The sequence below is a fragment of the Apostichopus japonicus genome, chromosome 13, assembly GCF_037975245.1.
Source record: "Apostichopus japonicus isolate 1M-3 chromosome 13, ASM3797524v1, whole genome shotgun sequence".
NCBI lineage: Eukaryota > Metazoa > Echinodermata > Holothuroidea > Aspidochirotida > Stichopodidae > Apostichopus > Apostichopus japonicus.
Genome location: NC_092573.1, coordinates 7,222,912 through 7,248,217, shown reverse-complemented (window position 1 = coordinate 7,248,217; position 25,306 = coordinate 7,222,912). Strand labels below are relative to the sequence as shown.

The 25,306-nt window shown below is 37.1% G+C and overlaps 1 protein-coding gene across 8 annotated transcripts in view; it reads left to right on the top strand.

The window, feature by feature from the left end:
- Positions 1-25,306, top strand: part of LOC139978211 (protein unc-13 homolog B-like) — a 200,825-nt gene that overhangs the window by 27,405 nt on the left and 148,114 nt on the right. For all 8 annotated transcript variants that reach the window (XM_071988155.1, XM_071988156.1, XM_071988157.1 and 5 more), the window contains exon 2: positions 15,702-15,731. In XM_071988155.1, coding sequence (XP_071844256.1) covers positions 15,702-15,731 — 30 coding nt within the window. The remainder of the gene's footprint in view (positions 1-15,701; positions 15,732-25,306) is intronic.

The window sequence follows — 25,306 nt, the reverse complement described above, 5'->3', positions numbered from 1 at the left end:
GGGGTAATCAGCACACCTTGTTTATCTACAAACCATTAAAAGTAAAGTGAAAATTAAAAACCATGTTTTTGTAGCATACCACTCTATATCAAGCTTTTTTTTATTAAGAATGGTGCCACCTAAAGAAATCTGGCTTTTGAAAGCCAAATGTTGCATGTCAATTTAGGCCAAATTTTTTATTGCAATGTGCTGCATCAACTGCAACGATTTTAGTTTATTTTGACAGATGGTACTTGAACATTTGATGATATGTATTCGTTGTTCTGTTGTGACGGTCTGTTTAATCAGGAGGCAACATCTCTGCAGGTGTCATAACAAGACGTCTCCATAAACAAAGCCAAATCGAATCATCCGTATTGCTTATAAGCTGTATCAAGCACAAAAATTAATTCCGGTCTTCTTCCTTATGGTGATGATTCTCACTCGGTGACATTCATGTGTACAAAACATGCCACATGTGACACATTAGCCTGGTTTGCAATTCAAATTAAATTAAAGTTTTGAAGGCTTAAAGAGAATTGCATAGTTTGCTATGATCTCAAGCTGAACATGGTTGTTGATAAAAGTTGGAAACAGGTATGATATGACTCAGGGTCTGTTATCAATCTGTTGCAACAAATGACTTGTTGTTTTGCAATCGAAAGGTGAATGTGATTGTCATTAATTACATTATACTGTATGTAAGCTTTATCCTGGATAACACGGTAATTTAAGTCTGCCTCTCAAGACAGCTTTGTCGCTAGAAATAATGGTTACTTTTGCCTGATAAATCAACCTTTTGAATTAGTGTCATTACTAAATGTGACACGAAGTGAAATGTTCTTCTTATAAATTTTCCTAAATATTTACTGAATGTTTACTGAATTTATTAATGAAATCATATGCAGAAAGGAAATTATGAAATTTATTACGGTTGATTGAACATAGATTGATAAATAATAATGGTGTTCAAATAAAACAACTGGTTGTTCCCAGATCGCATACAATGTTAAGAAATATTTCTCTCAATATACTGGTTATTTTCCTCATTTTATGATATGAAATAATCAATATTGTGATGTTGATATTGAAGACTGTTGAGTAGGTACTGCATTGAAACAGCATATCATCATAATTATTAGTACTTTAATTAAAATCGTTACGATTAATATTTTTGTGCAAGACTCTTTTCTCCTTTATAGTTAATGTGATCAGGTAAATGAAGGAATCCAAAGTAGATTTCGTAAGCTATCTATTCCTCTGGGAATTTATGTTTAAAAGCTCTTTGTCAGACTTCATATGTTCATCATTATTTATAGTGCTCACAAATGTCAATTGTGTTCATGTATTGGTTCATATATTAATGTGTGTTATTCCTATGTGAAATATGTATGGAAATAGCTAGCATACATTGGTGCATGTTGCATACTTGTGCATATATATCTCTACATATCTGGAGTGACTACAGTACAAAGTCTTCTGACTTATTATTATAAAATCAAGAGTTGCAGGTCTCGTGTGCGGACTTCAGAACAAAAAAGGCTATGAGAGAAAGGGCAATAATGGATGTATATTAATAAGATACCTCTGAACTGCTATATTTCAGCAAAACAAGGCGATGATATAGAAAAATAGATGTAAACTGTTTTCAAGCCTGGATTCATTCTGCTTGAAAGCAAGGTTACGTGTTGGTGATAGAATGTCTGTAGTTTACCTGTCTTTCGGTAACAATTGCATCCATCTTCCAAGTTGAATTAGTTCCATGGATGAATAGATGGCTATCAGCAAAGCTTCCTATTTGAGCTTTCTGAATATTGCCAGAGGTTTTCCAGAACATACCCTCTTGCATGGATGTCATTAGTTGTTATCATCCAAGTGATTTATGTAAATTCAGGAGGGTTTATATTAGACAATCAGATGTTTGAATGCTCAGAGAAAATGCTTGAGTGTGGGTATAGGGAAATGATTGAGGAAAGTATTAAAAGGAACCTGCAATATTTGACTTTCTAGCTTATTTTAGGGGGTAGAACTGATATTTAGCAATTATATAGAAAATGATAAATGTGACTTATAATACTTGAGACATGATGTGAGACCTAATGTGAGACATGTGACACGAGGTATGTGACATGAGACATGAGACATGTGACATATGAGACATGATGAGTATACAATCCAACAGAGTGCAATATCAATCCGTCATACTATGTTGAAAGTCATGGTTTGTTCACCAACTAATGTGTGAACTGAAAACCACTTGCAATTGCTGTGTTTTCTATCTTGATTTACACAGTAAAGTAAATGACTTTAACCAGTTCTATTAAGCTGTACAGCAGTACATGTGCATTCACTTTAAAGTGGCAGATGTCTTTTGTGTGCTGATGGCATTTCTTTTATATGCTTGGTATATGCTTTACACACTGGCCTAGTTTTGGATCAGTCATGATGCTCTTGTACTTTTTTGAAAAGTTATTAATGTACAGTGTGTCTCCACCTTACCAACATTGTGGTGGCATATATTTCATTGAATGCTGCCACGCATGATATTTGAATTTAAAGGGTGTCTCCACTTTACCAACATTGTGGTGGCAAATATATTTCATTGAATGCTGCCACGCATGATATTTGAATTTAAAGGGTGTGAAGACTTGCGCACAAAGAAACGTCTGATGCCGGTAATCTGACCTAGTTTCGAATGAGGTGTAACAGAAGTGTTAGACACCACCATCGATCCCAGAAAATACACACACAGCTTACTACCGTCGGTAATTAAACACTAGTGTACAGTCAATACATGCATCTACGGTCAATACCCGCAACACAGTGTACATAGCAGCTATGGACATCTCAGCAGGGAGTTGTTACGGAACTCCCTGATCTCAGGTCCAGATCATTTTGTAGCATTTTGTAGCAACAAGAAGAAAACTTCACTTGCAAGCAACGAAAAGTTCACTTTTTTTTTCAGAGGCAGCACGCCGTTTGGGGCGAGTCTTCAATGCCTTTTAGGCACCTAGCTTCAACCACTCTGCTTTTATCTTTCATTTGTTATTACATACTAACTTGGCAAACCATTCAACATGTAAAGCCTGTGTTTGTTTGTTTGTTTAAAAGTAAAAGGAGGTAGATAGGTCAGGGTAATTCAGTATGGGCCATGCATGATTAACAATGTACCTATTTTGACCACAATGGGAAGGTTGAGGTGTAATTGCAGCTGAGAGGGGTGGAGTGATTTCGGGTGCAGGTAGGAGAGGAGGGATGAGTGCTTTGAAGGAATATATTGTTGGTGCTTGGAGGAGTGTGAAGTGGGTGCTTGGAGGAGTGTGAAGCGGGTGCTTGGAGGAGTGTGATGGATGCTTGGAGGAGTATCATGGGTGCTTGCTTGGAGGAATGTCATGGGTGCTTGCATAGAAGAGTGTGATGGGTGCTTGGAGGGATGTGATGAGAATGATAGGGATGAATTATATTAAGCCATTTAGTATCCTTCCATACTTTATTTCTCTATGACAGCCTCATAAGGTAATCATGTTCCTACAGAGAGAGAACCTTGTAATTGTTTAGGCAACCATAGCCAATGAGTTTCAGTACATTGTGCAACCAAACATTGACAGACTGTCATTAGATGGCTAATGCAGTCAAACGTTGGTAGAGATGGGCAGTAGTGGTAGAAGTTGATTACGCTTCTTATTATTATCTGCTTGCTACGGAGGGCTATCTTTTACCTAAGTCTCTGTTCAATGTTTGTTTTCAAAGGCTTCCTTTTCCTTTCCTTTAGATCCTTTTGGATTAGAAAACTGTTTGTATTAAGGCTAACATTGATTAATGGCAAGCCATAGATAAGAATCTGCTTGCAATATACCTACGCTAGTACCGAGAAGCTTTACATGACTAATTTACTACTTAAGATTGATGTCATACTAAACCATAGTGATGTCAATGCACCAGTAGAAAAAAGGAATTCAACTGCAATGAAACATCAAAGTTAAATGCATGCATGCAGTGAGGAGAAACAAATGGCCACTTTGATATTCCATTTTAATAATTCAGTGGGTAATGATGCCAATTTGTTTAAAAAAGTAAGCAATTATAATGGATGCTTCCATTTGAGCTATAGGGGAAGAAAAATGAGTCATTGTTGTTGTGGCACCTAGTGTTGTCAATGGGAAAGTAGGTAAAAGTATGGTGAACATTCGAAAGAAAGAGATGTTGCAATATCAAATTATTTCATGGTTTTAGTGAGACTTTTCTCTGCGGTTGTCTTCTCTCTACTTATGTTTCCTTGCCCATACAAGATCACAATTTTAAAGGGGTTGGGGGGGGGGGATATTAGTAGATTCTATGTTAGTGTGGGGACATGTTTCAATGTAAAATGCTCATTAAATCCCAACTTCATTAACTTTCAAATACCCAAGATCATCTGTAGTATGATTGTTCACCTTTAATGTTATTTGACTTGAACCAAACATAATTCCAACTTGCTAAACCCAATCTTGGGTTTTAATGATTTTGTTTATTGCTCCTATACTCTCTTCTTTGGTTGAAACAATTTCGACGTAAAGCTAGTAGACTGTTCTGCATTGATTGCACCCCTCAAAGGAAGGTCTCTGCTTTTATAGTTTCTGGTTAATGGTCTCTCTCTCTCTTTCTCTGTAAAGAGAATTGGGTGATTAATCAACTTGTGACAGTGGTTGAATCTGATGTGAAGTGCACAGTAAACAAACTAGGACTGTTAACAGTCTTTGTTAATTGAAAAATCCACAATTAGTCTCAAGAGCTCACAAACCCAAATTGATGAAACCATTTGGTTATTAGTACTGTAGTCTTATGATTTAGAATTTGTGTACAAAGTGAGTATGTACAGTCGAGAGTTGCTTCAAGTTAATTGGTAAACACTGCAGTCTGATATAACCGTGTGAGCAGTCGTTGTTGTTGGAAGACAATATATCAGCATTTAAATTGGTACATTTTGTCTAGTGAGGGAGGGGGGGGGGGGGGGGTTGTAGTGAAGTACTTAGTATAATGATTATGCATTAACTATCTCTGGTGAATATCTCTCGAGCTTTGCGTTCTGTAGTCTAAACCACTTTCATAACTTTCATAACAGGCGGAGTGTATAGCCTAGTGGTTAACGCCGGCGTCTCCCAGTCATGAGATCCCCGGTTCGATTCCCCGCCGACAGCAAGGTGTGTCGTCTGGCAAGGGTGTTGTTCAATAACAACTTCCCGACATGGACGTTAAATGGATGTGTGCCGAGAGATTGGCTTCGGTCAGCTTGCGAGTCTATAAGCCTTCATGGCTTCTTTCGCGAGTTCCTGCTTGCGGGAAAATCACATATACATACATACATATACATTAGAATCTTCATTGTTGGTTGTATATACATTTAATGAGTATAAGCATACATACATTAGAGAAAGTGCAGTGGGTCTGATGTGTACTTGTAAACACAGATAAGGATTAGACTGGGATAGAGGGAAGATTAAACCCTGTGCTCAGTGTAATGCAAACCAAGGTTGGGGTTTAAACGAGATCAGTGGTGACCTTTAGCTTCCGTTTGTTACATATGTAAATTGACACAGTAGTTACCCATCACATGATTAGACACCCATCACACGACTTATGCGCGCCTTTTCTTTTAGTAAACAAACTCCCATTTATCTTGTTTTCATACTGAACACAACAGGAGTCTGATCCGTAATGTAAACATGACATTAGACACAGCAACTCGTGGCATGAACCTATGACCATTGCTATTTTTCATTATCTATGAGTCTCATCAAAAGGATGTATAAATATATCTGCACTTATAGTCAAATACTTTAATCCCCTCCCTCCCTTACTTATCTCCTCACAATATTGGCACTCTTGTTCGTTAGGAGTGACCTGGTGACCTGTTTTGAGACCGGTCACTACCGATCACTGACCATCGCATTAATAATAATAATAACAGAGATTTATAATGCGCACATATCCACCCTACAGGGTGCTCAAGGCGCAACATGGAAAAAAGTCAAATAGAACTACTGGAAAGCTTCACGCATAAGGTGAGTTTTAAGGTGTTTCTTGAAAGCTGCAATACTGCATTGCTACATTTTCGAACATAGCTCTGATTATGTGTGTAATCAGCTGATAGGTTTAAATGTAACAATCTTTAATGTTTTAAATCTTTTATATAATTGAGTTTTCATTGTTCTCATAATATGTTAATGGTCTAGTGTAGGTAGCTTAAAATTTTAGAATGGATCTTCAAAGTTACAAATTATGTAATTGGTGTCCAATGTATAGGTTAAACATTGTAGCGGAATCAATGTTTTAGAGTAGCAAGGCTGGTGAGTATCATTCGTAATATGCTTGCAATATGAAAGACTTCCATCGTAAGAAGGTTTCGATTTGACACTTTTCAGGTAATGAGGATTTCAAATAATAATTAAGCTCTTAATGTTAAACCTTTTTTTGAATGAAATTTAGGTGTTTAAAAATAAATATTTGCTACATATAAGGACTAACACTTTGTGTACAATGACACTAAATCTGCAACACTCCTTTAATGTATAAAGTTTATAGATAAAAGTTTGTTTATTCAGTCTCCATTGTATCCAAATACCATAATTTATCAGACACAATTAGTTTCTTACATACTTCTATGGATATCGTTTTGGTCTATCATTACCAATAAGTGCAAAGGGTTTACTAAACTTTACGTTTGACCTCTTTTAAATTGGAAAGTTCAGAAGAACTGTTTCAGGAACTTTCGTCCATCCTTTCATTCGCTATTCCACATAGAAGTAACAGTGCTGTACAGCAAACTGTTCTATAAGACACAAGTAACACTAATTAAAGACTGAAAGAAATTTTATGTTTAAAGCATGATTAGCCAACCTCTCATATTTGTTGTTCTTCATCGAGATGTACAGTTAGCCCATTATGCATGGCTGAACTTCTACAGTATTTTAACTTCAAAAGTTCATAAATAGACGACTGTACTTCAAAATTGACGTTTCTTTTCCTATATATATAGTTACAGAAAGTAACATGTAACAGCAGTAAAGGAGCCTGTTGAAGGATGAAATGGCATTTAGTAGAAAATTTGCAATCAACTGGAAATGATCTAAATGACAAATGTGTCGTTTAAATGAATGCAATCAATAAAGAACCATGTTCTTTCTGAATGAGATTAGATTTTCAGTACTTAGGACAGAATTTGTGGTAACCTATATAAAAACCTGTTATTTATGTACAATGTTTTGTCTCATTTCAAGCAGAGTTAAGTCAACATATAAGATCTCATAACAATTCTAAAATTCTTTAACTGATTTGGGTACCCATTTTAAGCCAAACTGTAAGATTTACTTTGCTCCTCTCTTACCTGTCTCCCACTCCACATCTGCACACTTTTCCATCTACCATACTACACATTGGAACATTTTATCACTCCGCCCTCGCTCCCCGGGCACCTCCCACTTACACCTCCTTCCAAGGGCGTTGTGGTCAAGTGGTTAAGGCAGTGGACTTGTGATCTAAGGATTACAGGTTCGAGCCCTGGCCAGATCATTGCTTTGTGTCCTTGGGCAAGGCGCTTTATCTCCGTTGCCTCTCTTCACCCAGGTGTATAAATGGGGACCTGCGAGGTAACTTGTAAATATAGTTGCGTGCGCCGGTTTGTGGCTGCACCCTATGGGAAGTCCCCCGGGGGACACGTGGATGTGGTGCACTGTGGTGCCCCAGGAGAGATTGATTGAATTGTGCACACTTTGGTGTGTCGGTGTGACAAGTTACCAATGACCAGGGGTTAAGTTGTAAAGTCGTGTGAGGAGGCATTAGCCTCATACAAGACTGTAAACCTTCAACTTTTTTTTTTTTAAATCTTCCACCCAGGAAGAAAACTACACGTTTTGTTAGCAAAATTTGCTCAGCGTTTTTTGACCGTTTTCTATGATTTTTCGGGATTCACATTTTGAACCTTCAGACACCGTATTTTTCACATCCTTTGCTCCCCCTATCTGTCCGTTTCGTCCGTATACCCATTGTTCGTTGGTTGTACCGTTGTACGGTTGTATGGTTGTACAGGTACTGGTTCCTAGACGGGACCTTAAGACCTTAAACAGTGTTTTACCCAACCAATCGAGTCAATGCTCAAACTAAGATCCGAAATGATAAGACTACAACTCTCGTCCAGATTGCGTCACAAAATTATGAGGATAAGTACCTAATGATTTCTTTCTTTCTGAAAATATTACTGCTCAATCCAGAGACATTATTTTTTAATCATTTACGACAATTCAGATATTTTCAAGTTTCTTAGTTATACATTTATTATTGGTATTCAACTTGAATTTAGTGAAATTTATGAACTGTAAGGTTATGGGATTTCAGTAGAAATATAGGGAGAAAAATTTGTCAAAAGTCGGTCTGAGTAGGTCGACCTGTTATGAGTTCGATTGGTAAATTGAAGTTTATGTTTGTCCAAACAGATGTGACATATCAATATAAATATTTCAGCCTTATTATTTGACGGTTGTAATGTGAACGGCAGAAGTTTCAGATTTAATGAATCTTAAAATCCACCGAGCCAGCTTCTTTGTTGACAGCAGAAGTTTTACTATTATACAATTTGAATGAATATATGGTAATAGGTTGAATAGTTCTGCAGTTCTTGTTCACCAGATGTCTGTTTCCTTAAAATTACATTTGACTAGCTGAGAGGAAGATTAATAAGAATCAAATCTCTAAAGCATGTCATAAAGTGACTGGCTGGCAGGCTGTAGCATTTATGACTTGATGAGTTTTGTCTGTTTTGGAATGATATCAGGAAGAAGGGAATTTGTGACATAAACAAAATTTAATGAAAAAAAAGATGAAAACTTGTATGTACGTAGCTCAGTGTTTTTATTACATCTTTGGCCTCCTGAGGAGGATGTTACAAGGAAAGTACTGCTTTCAGAAAGACTGGTAAATGCACACTAATAGAACACAGAGGAAAGAAGCTGTCTGTAAACTGTTTTAATTATTTATTTATTTGATAAAAATCAAGGTGCAAGTCATTTTTCTAGCAAGAGATGGCCTAATGTTTGACCCTTGTAGTTTTGTTTTCAAGCAAACTGGACAACAGTGTCTAATCATTTATGGCAGGAGTAAGTGATCTTGGTGATCCTTTGATAGAAGGTTATTAGATACCTTGTTATTTCTAGTAGATAGTTTCACCTCCAACATCACAACCTTTACCCTTCTCTCCCAAGCAGATGGGCTGGCTATTACCATTCCTACCTAAGATATATACCTATATCGTTCCTTCCGAAGCTGATGGACTGGCTATTACCATTGCTACCTAAGATATATACCTATACCTTTAACTCCAAAGCTGATGGACTGGCTATTAGCATTGCTACCTAAGATATTCCTTCCAAAGCTGATGGACTGGCTATTACCATTGCTACCTACGATATATACCTATATCATTCCTTCCAAAGCTGATGGACTGGCTATTACCATTGCTACCTAAGATATATAACTATATCATTCCTTCCAAAGCTGATGGACTGGCGATTACCATTGCTATCTAAGATATATACCTATATCATTCCTTCCAAAGCTGATTGACTGGCTATTAGCATTGCTATCTAAGATATATACCTGCAATATACCATTCTCTCCAAAGCTGATGGACTGGCGATTACCATTGCTACCTAAGATATATATACCTATATCATTCCTTCCAAAGCTGGTTGACTGGCTATTATCATTGCTAGCTAAGATATATACCTGCAATATACCATTCTCTCCAAAGCTGATGGACTGGCGATTACCATTGCTACCTAAGATATATATACCTATATCATTCCTTCCAAAGCTGGTTGACTGGCTATTATCATTGCTATCTAAGATATATACCTGCAATATACCATTCTCTCCAAAGCTGATGGACTGGCGATTACCATTGCTACCTAAGATATATATACCTATATCATTCCTTCCAAAGCTGGTTGACTGGCTATTATCATTGCTATCTAAGATATATACCTGCAATATACCATTCTCTCCAAAGCTGATGGACTGGCGATTACCATTGCTACCTAAGATATATATACCTATATCATTCCTTCCAAAGCTGGTTGACTGGCTATTATCATTGCTATCTAAGATATATACCTGCAATATACCATTCTCTCCAAAGCTGATGGACTGGCTATTACCATTGCTACCTAAGAAATATACCTATACCCTTATCTCCAAAGCTGATGGGCTGGCTAATAGCATTGCTACCTACGATAAATACCTAGAGTATACTCTTCTCTCCAAAGCTGATGAACTGGCTATTAGCATCGCTAACCTTTCTGCCAAGTTAATGGGATAGTTACAGTTATGCTTCTTGTACTTGGTATTGCCCAAATGTGGAAGACATGTAAGAATGTAAGGTGTGTGGGGATGATAATTATATCTTTCTTGCAGTTCTTCAATGAATTGGCTGTTTTAAATGGTCTCAGCTGCCAGTGCTGGGAGATCCTTGCCAAACAATCCTTGTTTAACATGAATGGAGTGGGTACTCACCAGGCTATGGTAAAAAACCCTTTTAAAGTCAGTGAACCTCTTGAAGGAATCCCCTTAGGCTCATCTGCTTCTGACGTTTCATTCCAGAGAGTGTTTACCTTGAATGATGGAAAGGATGATGATGGTGTATAGTTTAACTGAGGAAACTGCAGAGGCCCACTGCACACTAAATTACACACACTACTATCAGACACACAAACTGCTTCATGTGCACTCTCAGATGAAATTTTTAAAGTTATGTACACTTGACGATTTTGATTTATTTGAATAATTTAAAGATTTTTCCAGTCAAATTGTGCTGCATTACTGATTAATGTTTCTCTAGCCTTGTGTCTGCCTCCTTACTACACTTCTCGAGTAGGAAAGTTATACTTAGTGCAAATAGTAGCTGGATTTATACAGCACTACACATCGTTAAATGCTTGAACGTTTGCAGTTAGACATATATCAGGAGAGTCGAAATAGTTACTTCGAAAGCATCATTCCTTGGAGGGGTTTGCTTTGAAGTTTGTACATTTATACCTGTAGAAACTGAATAATTATATATTAATTGGCATTGATTAATATCATTTGTTTTAATGGTTAATATATATGCAGTAGACGTACAGTATATAGCTTTGTTTTGTAACAGAATGAATTGTTTATAATGAATGGTAAATTATTTACCCAAAGAGTTAGAGATGTCGCAGCTGTTAGCATATTTAAGCAAGTTAGGCTTCTAAAGAGAGTTTTCAGGTTTTACATGAAAAATAATGATCAAAATCATGCATCAGAAGCAGGATAAAGCAGAGATGATTATACCCTCCCCTCTCCCTCCCCGCTCCCTGAGTTCACAAGAAGAAGGAACATACTTTTGTTTGGTTGTTCCTTTGCGATAAAAGTGGTAAATACATTTTAGAAAGGTTTGGTTCTTAAGTTCCTTGCAACCCAATTAAATTAATTTATAAGATTAAAACTTGCTTACAATTTCCCAGCATGCCTTTCACCTCCATTACAATGTATGCACATGTCAGACATATTCGCCTTGCGTTCACAAGAACAAGGAACATATTTTGGTGCTTTTATAGTATTTTTTATAAAAGTGGTAAATACACTTTAGAAAGGTTTTGTTCTTAAGTTCCTTTTAACCCAATTCAAAATTAATTTATAAGAAAAGAAACTGCTTACAATTTCCCAGCATGTCCTTCACGTCCCTTACAACGTATGCACATGTCAGATATGATGCCTTCAGTTCACAAGAAGAAGGAACATATTTTCATGTGTGATTTTTTGTTTGTTTGATAAAAGTTGTAAATACAGTTTAGAAAAGTTTGGTTCTTAAGTTCCTTATGTACAACCCAATTAAATTAATATCTAAAATTTGAAACTGAAACGGTGAACAAGAACTAGTTTATGTCTGCATGTTCCAAACTTAAGGAAAAGGGTTATGAACCTCCATGACGTTGTTAAATTGTTCACAGACAAAGAAGCAAATAAAAATACAAGTGTATTGCAAACCATCCATAGAGCAGTTGTTCTTCCCAGAGAACGGTTCTGTATCGTTTTGTGCGTGTGGAGTTGAAGCATCCCTTTAATACTGATTCTAGTACTATAAACAGCCATACATAGAAATATTGCGATTCATGAGAAGACATAATGCCTGGTTTGGCTGATTGCTTGGCAGTATGTTAATTGCGATCTCTGTCACACTTAGTCATTCCTGAATTGCTAAAAATGGCAGACAAACATACCATATCATGAATGATGGATGCAGCGCTGTACATAGTGATGCTTCTATATACTCCTTAATGAAGGTGATCAAGCTCTGTTACTAAGCATACATTTTAAGCAGCCACGACAAACGTTGTGACATCGACTACAACCTTCTTAGTTGATGAACCAGTAGTTGTGTCTAATCCTCATTAAATACTCATGCCGCTGCTGCTGCTACATAACACCAACAGCTAGAGCAGTTTAATCGTGGAGGTTACTCATCCGATGGCAGTACACGTAGCCACCACAGAGATCATGGCGTGATCCAGTGGGTGCAGTGTCATCTATAATGCACAACTTTTAAGTTTCAGTGATGTTAGAAAACTGTGATCATGCTAAGCTCGAGTTGATCAAATATACACACAAAACTGAGCAGAATTTTCTTGTGACATCCCATCCGCCCTCCCTTTAATCTGATGCAGCTAGCTCACTGTTTGATGATATTATTAAGAGTATTATTCAAACACAGCTGCTGTTGAGTTTAGATAATTTTATAGTCAAAACCCGAAATAGATTACCAAAATATTTAGATAGCTATGGGGGGATGAAGAAAGCAGTATATATTATATGGTTGGGTAAATTGTGTAATATTGGTAAGAAATCATTATTTGTTAATGATAAATAATGATAATAATGATAAATGAAGGTTGAGACAAGGAAGGAGATCTGATTTAAGGGAAGAGGGAGGGGGAGGGGGGTCCAAATTATAATTACAACATTTTTTAATAGTAATAGCTCTGAACCATAAGTGCAATACCACATTAAAACAATGAAATTGAGTCTCATACTAATTCAGTGGTTTGCAAATCAAATAAAAAACTGTTTACATTATATTTGAGGGGCATAAGATTGATTCTACTGAAATATGATACTCACTAATCAGGAATATAGCTCAACGAATATAACAGACACATCGTTTAAATAGATTATAGATTATTGAAGAATATCCTGCTGAAACTTGTAAATGTGTCACAAGGCATGGCATAAATTATCCAAAGTGAGAATCTAACAAAAATACAGCTTTATTGGGAGAAACTTTAATTCCTCATATGTAGAAGAAATGCAGTGTATCGGTGTGTTTCAGAAAAGTTACTCTTAATCCTTTTACATAATGTAGCTTTATTTAAGCTGTATACATTTTCATCTCTTTCAATTTATCTACTGTTTTCATATGACCTAAAATCAATTCCACTACTTAAGTCATGGCAAGCTACCACAAACTACTAAGAGTGTCAAACCCTATAGTGTTCATTATCAGAGAACAAATAACCTGCTTTAAATTAAAACAATTTAACATACAATCATCAGATGGTCTTATTGTGAGCTTCCTCTTCTGTATGGGCTTATATTTAATTCAACTCCTTACTTGCCTGTCTCCTCACAACATCAGCACTCTCAATTTACTTAAGAGTCTAGTCATGAAGGGGTAATCTTTTTTCATAACACTGAAGAGTGTTCACTGACCTTGCTTTTTCTGATACTGTGTTAGAGGTTGCATTCAGTAAAGTTTGTCCTTTTTTTTATCAATCAACTTGATGATTACCTTTGAAGGTAGTCAGTATAGGCCCCAAATTATAGCAACTGTAATTGCTAGATGTTTTCAAAAAGTAATTTCCTGGAGGTCTTTACTCGCCAAATTGACTCTCAGACAATTTTAAGGAACACACAAGATGACTGGATGTCCCAGTGAGGAAAATTTCCTCAAAGGTTGTAATAAGAACAGTTTAAGAATTTTGCCCAACGGTGACCATATTTGAATATCTAGCATATTTGGGGCCAATACAGCACACCTTTAATGTCTTGCTTGACCTGATGATCAGCGGTACTCCATTCAGTGTGTATGCCTGACTATTTGCAAGCGTGGCTGTGAATTTTTATGATGGTCTCGGCTGGTTGTACTGCTGCTTTAATCAACCTATTGAGAAAAATTTGAGACTATTTGTCACCCTCCGTATCCTATACCCATCGGCAAAATTTCATTCCTGACGTCCACGATTGGCTCCTTCAACCAGCCACGACTAAAAGCATGGATGGAAAGTCATCTGACACATATAGCCTTCAAAATATTAAAGCTCTTGGAAAAAAGGAGGCTAGTAAAGAATCAAATTAAATCAAATTCCTGGGTTCAGTCTGTTTTTGGATGCTAGATGCTATTCAGACTGATATGTACCGATCACATGACATTAGCAACACACTGCACATGATCTACTAATCCAGTGTAGAACATCGGTCTAATAATATGACCGATATAGTTAGACACAGCGTATAGTAGTGTCCCATTGATTTTTGTAGTCGTTAGCTGCTTTCGGGTCCGAGAAGCTTAATTGACAACATAGCAACTAAAGAGAAAGGGCATTTGGTTTGGCATCGTAATGAAGACAGCTGTGAAAGGTGGGACAGTGTGTGTGTTTATTGATGATGTTAGTTTAATATTGCAGGGTATTTGGATATAAGCACACTCCTGTGTAAATACTAACGTCATCTTCTGTTTGATTTATGGACGAGGATTAACATATTCATCAAGTTTTCATTTTGTTTATCAGCGGATGCAGACTAGTTGTTTCAATACATTAGTTCTGTTCATAACATCATTTAATTCTTCCTCAGAGGACTAAATTACTGACTCTTTCAACCATTTGTGACAAGTAAGACAATGCTGTAGTCTGTTTGGATGAAAGGCATTGAAGACTCGCCCCAAACCGGGTGCGGCCATCTGGAAAAGTTAACTTTCTGTTACTTGCAAGTGACGTTTTGTTCGTGTCGCTACAAAATGCAGACAGTAATGAAACGTGATACCTTAATTGTTATCTTTAGCTGGACCTGAGGTGTTCATCGCTGTATCGTTTGTATACTGTGCTGTGGGTATTGACCGCAGCTGTATGTATTGACTGTACACTAGTGCCTAATTACCGACGGTAGCAAGCTGTTTGTCTATTTTCTGGGATCGTTGGTGGTGTTTAACACTTCTGTTACACCTCATTCGAAACTAGGTCAAATTACTGGCTTTAGACGTTTCTTTTTGCGCGAGTCTTCATGCACAACCTTTAACTGTCCTCTTCTTAACTTCTACTTCTGGTTTGTCAGTGCTTAAGTGATACCACATGTTGTTGTGTGTCTTACTTTGGAATCAAGTTGCCTATAGAAAGAACCTGTTAAGCTATGTTTCTATGGTAACATATGAGAATGTGTCCTCAAGAATAAAACGTGAACAATTCAATTTTTTTAGGGATTGATTGCAATATTGAGCAAACCATGTTTGTTTGCTTTTATTTCACTTGACATTTAAAAATCTATAGAGCATAGATGAAAGGTCTGTTTCGTCAAGACAAAATTGAATAAAATATTTCAAAACAAAGAAGTAGGAGTAGAAAACAGAATGAAAATATGAGTTTTTTTAATGTTTGGTTTCTTTTTCTTTCTCTCTACAGTAAAAAAGGCAAAGTTGGAGGGACCTTCTGGTAAGTACTAAATAATAAAACTGGTGAATAGCATTATGTTCTCAAGCAGGAAGGTAAAACTCATGTAACTGTATCTCAAATTCATTGCAGATCATAGATGTTATGTTAATACACCGTCAATCGTTTACTGATACCACAAGCTAGATGTATATTGTGTATTTATATTGAACATCAGACGTAACCGGCTAAAAGCTGATTACAAAAGCAGGGGAGTGGAACGATTTTATTTATGCTACAGTACATATCAGCTCCCATACTGATGCACAGTGCTCTCTGCTCTGTTTTTGAGTGCATTGCTAGAAATGACAACATAATATAACACCACTCGTCCTCAAGAGGCATGACAAATTATTCATTTGTGGTTGAGTCATTTCCTGTGATCTTCATAGCTGAAGTCAATTCTTCAGTAATTTGAGTGAGTCATGAGTCAGTGACTAGAGTCACTTATGACTTGAGTCACTCAGGGACGACTTGGGTCAAAGATGACTTGCCTCTCTTTATTAATCTCAGTGGAGAAACTCGCAAGTTACTTGAGGTAATTTCACTTTGGAGAATGAGTGATTAAAAGTCCTGAATGTTAGCAGTCTTTGTTGTGTAGGAATTGAATCAACTACAGTAATATACAGAGGTGACTTAGTATGAGGTAAAAGCTGCTGTACCACAGGATGTAGAACTGTGCATGACACATAATTCGCTAGGCCTGAACACTCTATCACCAAATCGTTCCAGGAGAGAACCCATCTGTAATTGTTTTTTCTCCCTCTGGATAGATTTATTTGGGTAGGCCTAATATATTTTCCTAGTCTGTCAGCAGAATCTGACAGGAGAAAAAGCCTATTCAAGAAAGTCCTTTAAAAATCTAAGTAATTTGAGCATACTTAACCATGGGGCCAAAGCAGAGCGACCTATCTGAAGACATTGTAGGTATTGCAGACTTGACGCCAGGATTTTATAAATTGCTTTTACTAAAAGTCTGTATAGAAGATCTGATTCTGCAGGTTTGGCTTTGTGGAGGTGACCAGATGTGCATACACATGTAAGATCTATTTACCTACTGAGGTATCTGTCAGGTTTGAGGTTACTGTTTGCAAATGTTTCATATAGAGGAATTGAGGTATTAACTGCCTATGTGTGTTGCTTACATTGTACTTGTTGCTAATTAGAGCTATTTGTGGTGTTATACTGTGTGAAATTGCCTGGGATTTGCATACTATAGGTACTTCTTGATGTAGATCCCAAGTTGATGCCAAGCAGGGATGAAAATAACATTATGTTCTGAAATAATCTTACAATTTTATGACTTTAATAAATATCGTATAAACGTATAATTTTTTGACTGCTCAGTAATGAGAGAAACTTGACGTGGTTGTGGTGTCTTGTTTCAAGGTTTCAAGCATGATGGTAACTTTATAGTTACTGCTGCCAAGTTGTCGAGTGACTAATTGAAAATGCATTACGAGCAGTGATGAACCCATTAGTGGGAAGAAACAGAAGGTCAGTTTGCAGTCTGAAATGAGTTAATTCACCGACTCATCAATATCATTCTTTGTTTGGTTAAAAAATCAATATGATCTTCTTTCATTCGGTAATACTGTATATATGCAGATGACAATTCAACAGTTGAAAGGAAGTCCAGATGGATAAAGTCAAAATTGCCATATAAATCAGGTCGTATTAATCTGGAAGTTTGTCTCCAGGCTTTAAAACATCAGACGCAATTTAAGAATAACCCCAGGCTGATTCATGTGAAAATATCGCTCACTAATTATGACTTTGGAGATTTCAATTAAATTTTTGATTTTTTTGTGCTCTGTCAAGTCAAGTCTCTACCATCATTTCACACTTAATATGACGTTCATGAATTTGTTTTTGACTTTGTCTTTAAAATTTTAAAAAGGAGGTCGAAAGGGATCGTCGATTCACTGACAAAATTAACATCGATTAAGTTGGTGCATGGTTTTAATGGTAGTGTTCACAGATTATTGTGTTGAGCCTGCTATTCCATTACTATTTAGTATGGCTTATAAGCTTTGCATCTGGCCTCATATCTTCACACTGGTGATTATTCTGTTAATTGTTGTTTACTCCTACAATCATTGTGGCTTAAAGGCATTGAAGACTCGCGCACAAAGAAACGTCTCATGCCTGTAATCTGACCTAGTTTCGAAAGAGGTGTAACAGAAGTGTTAGACACCACCATCGATCCCAGAAGATACACACAGCTTGCTACCGTCGGTAATTAGACGCTAGTGTACAGTCAATACATGCAGCTAGGGTCAATACCCACAACACAGTAGTATACATACAGCAGCAATGGACATCTCAGGTCCAGATGAAAGATAAGAAGGTACCACGTTTCATAACTGTCTGCATTTTGTACTGACAAGAAAAAGACTTCACTTGCAAGCAACGGAAATTTTTCAGAGCGCGGCACGCGGTTTGGGTACGAGTCTTCGATGCCTCTAAAGCCTCTGCTTTGCATTCAAGAGTGGAGAGGATGTATGTATCCATACCTTGGCTGTAACATTCAGCTATAGTGAACTAATTTGATCAAAAGAGCAAAACAAAATTTAATTTGATTAACTCAGATAAGTTAATTGTTTAAACAGTCAAGTGGGTTTCTGAAGTTTTGGATGTATCGATGATGCGAATGAAACGTGCATAGCAGATTATGATTAACGCATGATATCTGAATGGACTGACGTTGCATTGATTTAGGTCATAAAAAATGATAATCAAATCATCATGTGAACAAACTTACAGCAAGAGCACTAAAATAAGAATATAGACTGTCTGTATCCCTCAAGGCTTGCAGATAATCAAATAAATTCTGTATGTTAAAATTTGAAAAATGTGTGTCAGATTTCTAATTAGTTTAAAAAAGTTCTTCCAGCATCGAACTCTATCTGACTCTAAAGAATTAATTAGAGTTGGATGTTGAATTCGGCATCCTCGAAACTGGCTTCTGCTGTTTGTCTTTTTGCAGTAGATAATAATAAGATATATTTTACTTCTTCATTTTTGCTTAGATTTCTGATTTACATATAAATGAGCATGCAGTTAAGATTATGGAATGATCACGATGGATGGTTTGTGCGTTGAAAGATTTGCTCTGAAGGCAGGCAGGAGACTCTTCCGCGGAAACACGGATTTCCGATTTTTTTTTTTCCATTTTCGCGTTTTATCTCGTAATTCGCGTTTTTTGTTATTTGTTATTATTTTTTTTATTTAATTTTTTTTATTTATTTATTTTTTTTATTTATTTATTTTTTTTTGCCGAACATGCTGGACTGTCAAGGGAAGGAACACCGAATTTGACCAGTGGTGGAATCAAGTAGCACAAAGCAAGCAAAGAAGCCTTTTTTTGGTTCAAAAAAGCTAATGGATAAATTATACAAGCAGAAATTCCACACTTTTTTGGCGAGTTATGTGATGTGATAGATTCCATCTAGAGTCCACCATTTTGCATTTAAGCCCTTCTTACCTGACAAAAAAATTCTAAAGGGGAGGGGGACACCCCCTCCCCTTAAACCCCTCCCCCAGGACGGCGATTGATAAATTTCAGATTTTTTTTCCCTGGCTCAGTCTCATCCCTGTGAAGGTATGGTTGTTTTCTGGAAATTATCGTCCACGTACACAAGGGAACTGCTTCCTACTCTGTGTGAAGGCTGGAGATGTCATCAGTGTCAAATCTGATTTCTCAGCCAGATTAAAAATCATGGAATCATCAAATGTCGGAAATATCGTTCGTATATATGAAAAAAAATTCCCTCCCTCTGAACTCAGCCTACTTGCTGTTAATAATCTACATTATTGAAAATCAATTTGGAACTTACTGGGATGTATTTAGGAGGTGTATTTTTGTTACTATTTTCCAGATGTTTTATTCATACCTTTGCATTGGGCATTACATTGCATTGCATAAATAAAAACCCAAATGGTTGAGACTTTCAGTGGTGATTTTACTCCGAATCAAAAGCTCTTAAAGTTTTGAAAAAGTGTAGCCAAATGATTATGGTATTTTTTAAAGAAAAGTCAGCCAGTAAAGAACCTGGGCACGAAAAACCAAACAACAGAACGATTACGGTATTCGTCCTACTGTAGTTCCATTGTTATCTACTTTGCAAACACTGCAAGCATGCATGGATTCAGAGTGACCAATCTAAGAGACCTCTGAACTTCCAATTTAGTGGTACGGAAAGGCTTATTAAGCCCAATATTAATAAATAAAAGCAGCCAATGAAGTCAATCAAGTTAGTACCCAAAGTTTCAGTCCCTCCCAGATTGAACAAATTTATCATGTTGCAATGAAAATGGGTGCATAATCATGTTAAAACCGGTGCCTTCCAATCATTAGGTCCCCGGTTCGAGTCACTCCCAGATTAATGTATGTCGTCCAGTTACAGAGTTGTTGACAATTAACAATTCATAATCATGGACGTTAAAGAAGAATGTGAGAGACTGACTTCGGTCAGCTTGCGGCTTTGATAAGCCAATTAGGCTTCTTCGCGAGTTCCTCCTTGCAGGAGGATCTAATATACATACATACATACATACATACATACATGCTAGTTAACTAGGATAAGATTTACTGTTAAACCCATGTTGCATATATTTAAACATCTCTGTTTAGCACATAAATTTGTTTCTATCTGTTTTTCTATGACAATACCAGCATACTCCATTGATTGTTTAAGTATCATGTCGGCTGTGTCTTTATGAGCACTCTTGGTGAACCTCAGTGGTCATAGATCAAATGCTACTTTTCTATTGATTCTCCATTGCTAATGTTCCCACAGACGCGTGCAGCTGGCCGCTGCAGAGGTTGGTTCGTGAAACGTTCTCCCAAGGACAAACTCGGCTCGTTCTCAAAACTAATTTCTAGCAGACACCTTCTATGTGTGCCGACTAATTACACAATTTTAAACGACTGTGCAAGATATTCATGGATTTTAGAATCATAATTGGGCAGTTTCACTTAACTAGCTACAGTATCTGAATTATGATGCAAAGTTGGGTTTGGTTTTGACGTTAATCTGTTGAGATTCAATTTCCTCCTAGTTTGCGTCATTAGTTCTTTATTTCAATGTAAGCTACAGTACATAGCTTTCTATAAAGTACATGAAAGTATGCCATTTCTTCAAAGGTTGCTTTTTTCGTGGAGAGGACACATTGTAAATAAGAAATCCTATATGGTTTTTTATAAAGTATATAGGTATATACATGATTAGTGCCCTGAGAGTTACTTAATGTTTCCACTTGTACTTTGAAACTGACTGCCAAATATGTGGTACAGTATGATTGATTTAGGAATTAGGTATTCCTTGTATGCTTGTATTAAACATACTGTTTTCATACACATCTATCTTATCATGTATAAGTGGCAAAGATAATTTATCTGATGGTGGACCAGAAAAGGTAGTTAGTACTTGGCAGTATTAACTTAATACTTGCCTAGATGGGAGTGTGTGATTACAAAACGTAAAGCTATATAGTGAACATGTCAGCTGGAATCAAAGAATCGATGTCAGTCAATTGTCATGGTTTTTACCTCATTCGATCATCGAAATGTCAGGACTGTATTGCGTGTAATTTTAAATTACACACAACCTTTTAGAGAAAGCTAAGGTGAAAGTCATATTCTTGGGTTGTCTCTCAGATTATAAACATTGAAATGAATGAAACTGACTCATAATGTACCAACATAAACAACAACAACAACAAGAAAAGGTAAAGTTATTTGATGGCAAAATCGGGGAATAATTGATTCAAGTTTAGCTGGCCATAATAAGCCGTATATAACTGGATATGGAGTTATTACAGATATACAGATTAAGTTTTATCTGGCCATGTAAAGGCAGATATAACAGGATATGGAGTTACTACAGATATACAGATTAAGTTTTATCTTGTCATATAAAGCCAGATATAACTGGATATGGAGTTATTCCAGATATGCAGATTAAGTTTTATCTGGCCATGTAAAGGCAGATATAACAGGATATGGAGTTACTACAGATATACAGATTAAGTTTTATCTTGTCATATAAAGCGAGATATAACTGGATATGGAGTTATTCCAGATATGCAGATTAACTTTTATCTGGCCATATAAAGCCAGATATAATTGGATATGGAGTTATTCCAGATATGCAGATTAACTTTTATCTGGCCATATAAAGCCAGAAATATTAAACTGGATATGGAATTATTCATGATATACAGATTAAGTTTTATCTGGCCATATAAAGCCAGGTATAACTGGATATACATGTTAGTAAGACTGTATGCTCAATTTCAGATTATTATGAGGTTTATGGAGTTTTAACTGAGCATTATCATATTGTAAACTATTAAAGTAGTATTAAAAGCTATCAGTGTTAGCCATATTTTAGCATGCTGAATTTGCTAGAATATCTGCTTGTCTAAAGGTTTTGATTCCCAGAGTAATTTCCAGCCAACAGCCATTAAGGATTGCTAGGAAAGACAATTAAATTTCTCAGTGTGCAAAACAGATTTAGAGAAAAAACAGAAAAATGCTACTTGAAATTAAGCAGGGGTGATGTTTGTCTCGTTTGCTGGCATATTTTGAGTCAAATACTGACGACAGTGAAAAATTAATAGGTGTACAAAAGTTGTCATGGATCTTGGATCAATGCAATTTGACCATTTTGCAATTGAATCCTAAAGATATTTGATGAAAGCCAGCACAAGAATGAATCTTAGGTTGTCCAATAAGTCACATGTGACGCTCCAAAGGCATTAGTGAAGTATTGAGTGGCAGATAGTGAATGAACATTATTATTGATGATTAATAAGGCTGCTATTACACTAGAATCCAGATCAGATCTCTACATCAGGATCTGATCCTGACGTCGAGATCAACGCTGTCGTGTAAACGCAGTTCAGATCGGATCTGATCCTCCTCTTTTGCTGCTGGCAGAGACCAATTATCAGATCCGGATGTCGAAATCAACTGTGCAATGTAAACACTCCTGCATCAACTGTGGCCCGAGATATCCTCATTACGTCACATGCATTCTCACGTGAAATCCCAGTCCTGTATCATGCATGTGCTAATTCCTACGTAGATTGACTGCGTGTGGGCCGTGCATAGCATAGTATTGTCACCCTAAAGTCTATACACCATGACAACGAAAGTTTTGGAGTATACGTACTATGCGATCCGCGGCTGTGCATGACACATTTGAATTTCCAATCCCATTTTTTACCAACATCCGGTGAATAGCGGGGGCAGGATCAGAGTACAACGCAAATGTGTAAATGTGTCCGGATCAATGTATAAGTTTACCCCATTGAGAGATGATCGAAAGATAAAGTCAGGAGATCTAATCTGGATCTAGTGTAAAAGCACCCTTAGAGAACTACCAAAACCTTTTAATCAAATCAAAGTAAATCATTAAGGGATTTAAATGTCAGCTATCATTACTTAACAAAAATGATGTCATCTTAGTTTTCTTTTTTTTCCTGGAAATTTTTTCTCGGTGCTTTGAATGATTTCCTGTTAATATGAAGAACGTCATCTTGAAAGAATCAATCATAGTGTTTTGATAATTTCATCTTTCCACCTACAGATACGATGAATCAAGCATAGATCTCTGTCATTTCTTTAATTAATTGAATGCAGTTTTGAAAAGGTTTGTCAGTGTGAAAAGATTTGATTTGAGCACTCATATTTCCACAAAAAGAGATGTATTTAAAGGTATTCTCATTTGTTCCCAAAGTACCAGAGAGATATAAAAAGTGGTCACATATAGTTATGTAATCTTTGTGACTAATGATGATTGGCTTACGTAAGTGCCTTTGTGTCTAATGATGATTTTTTACTGCCTTTGTGTCTAATGATGATTAGCTTACGTACTGCCTTTGTGGGGTGTATTTAAAGGTATTCTCATTTGTTCCCAAAGTACCAGAGAGATATAAAAAGTGGTCACATATGGTTATTTTATCTTTTGTGTCTAATGTTGATTGGCTTACATACTGCCTTTTGTGAGATGAGAACTTTTAGCATGTTAGCACTAATACTGTCTACATTAATGGTCTCATACAATTTGTCTAGCCAGTGATGTGTTGCATTCTGTTCTCCTCAGGATGGCAGTAGTGGGAGTAACGGCTGATTTTGAGATACCCTACACCTCCCCCCTCTCTTACACCTCCCCCTCTCGTATACCTCCCCTCTCGTACACATACCCCTCTCGTACACCTCCCCCTCTCGTACACCTCCCTCTCTCGTACACCTCCCTCTCTCGTACACCTGTCCCTCTCGTACACCTGTCCCTCTCGTACACCTGTCCCTCTCGTACACCTCCCCCTCTCGTACACCTCCCTCTCTTGTACACCTCCCCCTCTCCTACACCTCCCCCTCTCCTACACCTCCCCCTCTCTTACACCTCCCCCTCTCGTATACCTCCCCTCTCGTACACCTACCCCTCTCGTACACCTCCCCCTCTTGTACACCTCCCTCTCTCGTACACCTAACCCTCTCGTACACCTGTCCCCCTCGTACACCTCTCCCTCTCGTACACCTCCCCCTCTTGTACACCTCCCCCTCTCGTACACCTCCCCCTCTCGTACACCTTCCCCTCTTGTACACCTTCCCCTCTCGTACACCTGTCCCCCTCGTACACTTCTCCCTCTCGTACACCTCCCCCTCTCGTACACCTCCCCCTCTTGTACACCTCCCCCTCTTGTACACCTCCCCCTCTCGTACACCTCCCCCTCTCGTACACCTCCCCCTCTTGTACACCTCCCCCTCTCGTACACCTTCCCCTCTCGTACACCTGTCCCCCTCGTACACCTCTCCCTCTCGTACACCTCCCCCTCTTGTACACCTCCCCCTCTCGTACACTATTTACTTCACTCCTCTCGTACCTGTCTCCATTCTACTTTTGCACTAGTTACAACAGTTGGAGGCTAGGTAGATTAAGTGCTGGGTTTTTCTACCATCTGAGTACACTATTTGAAAAGGGACTATCAAGTAGTAAATCAATTGTAATTTATTGTCAGTTATGGATAAAAAAATAATAATTCGCTATTGGTCTTCAGAAATCAGGCAAGACCCAAAAATCACCCATGCCCTTTTTTCTTCTTCTTGAAACTGCAGTCCATGGATGTAAAATAAACTGTTTTTTTTTTAAACTATGAATTAGTTGCAAATTTCTCTGTATTTCAGTACTTTATCAAAATATCATTAGAGCAACATGTTATTCCCAGATTAATACCTTTAATGCTTTGCACTCTGCGAGTCATTTGTTTCTGCAGCTGCATTGCAGCTTTATTGACATTTTGATATATGAAAAGATGCATTGAATATCATCAATTATACATATATTTCTATATATATATATATATTAAAGCAGCATTTTGCGTTGGGTCGCTTCTTTCCACTTTTTTAACATGTGCATCGATTTTTTTTACATGTATCAATCATAAAACAGCAATCTAAGATACCATCCAAGTTTCACCCTGCCAAGAGCGTTAATTAGCGAGTAATTAACGATTTATGTCGATAAATGAGAAGAGTGTCCTCGACAAATTTCACAGTTAAAATTAAT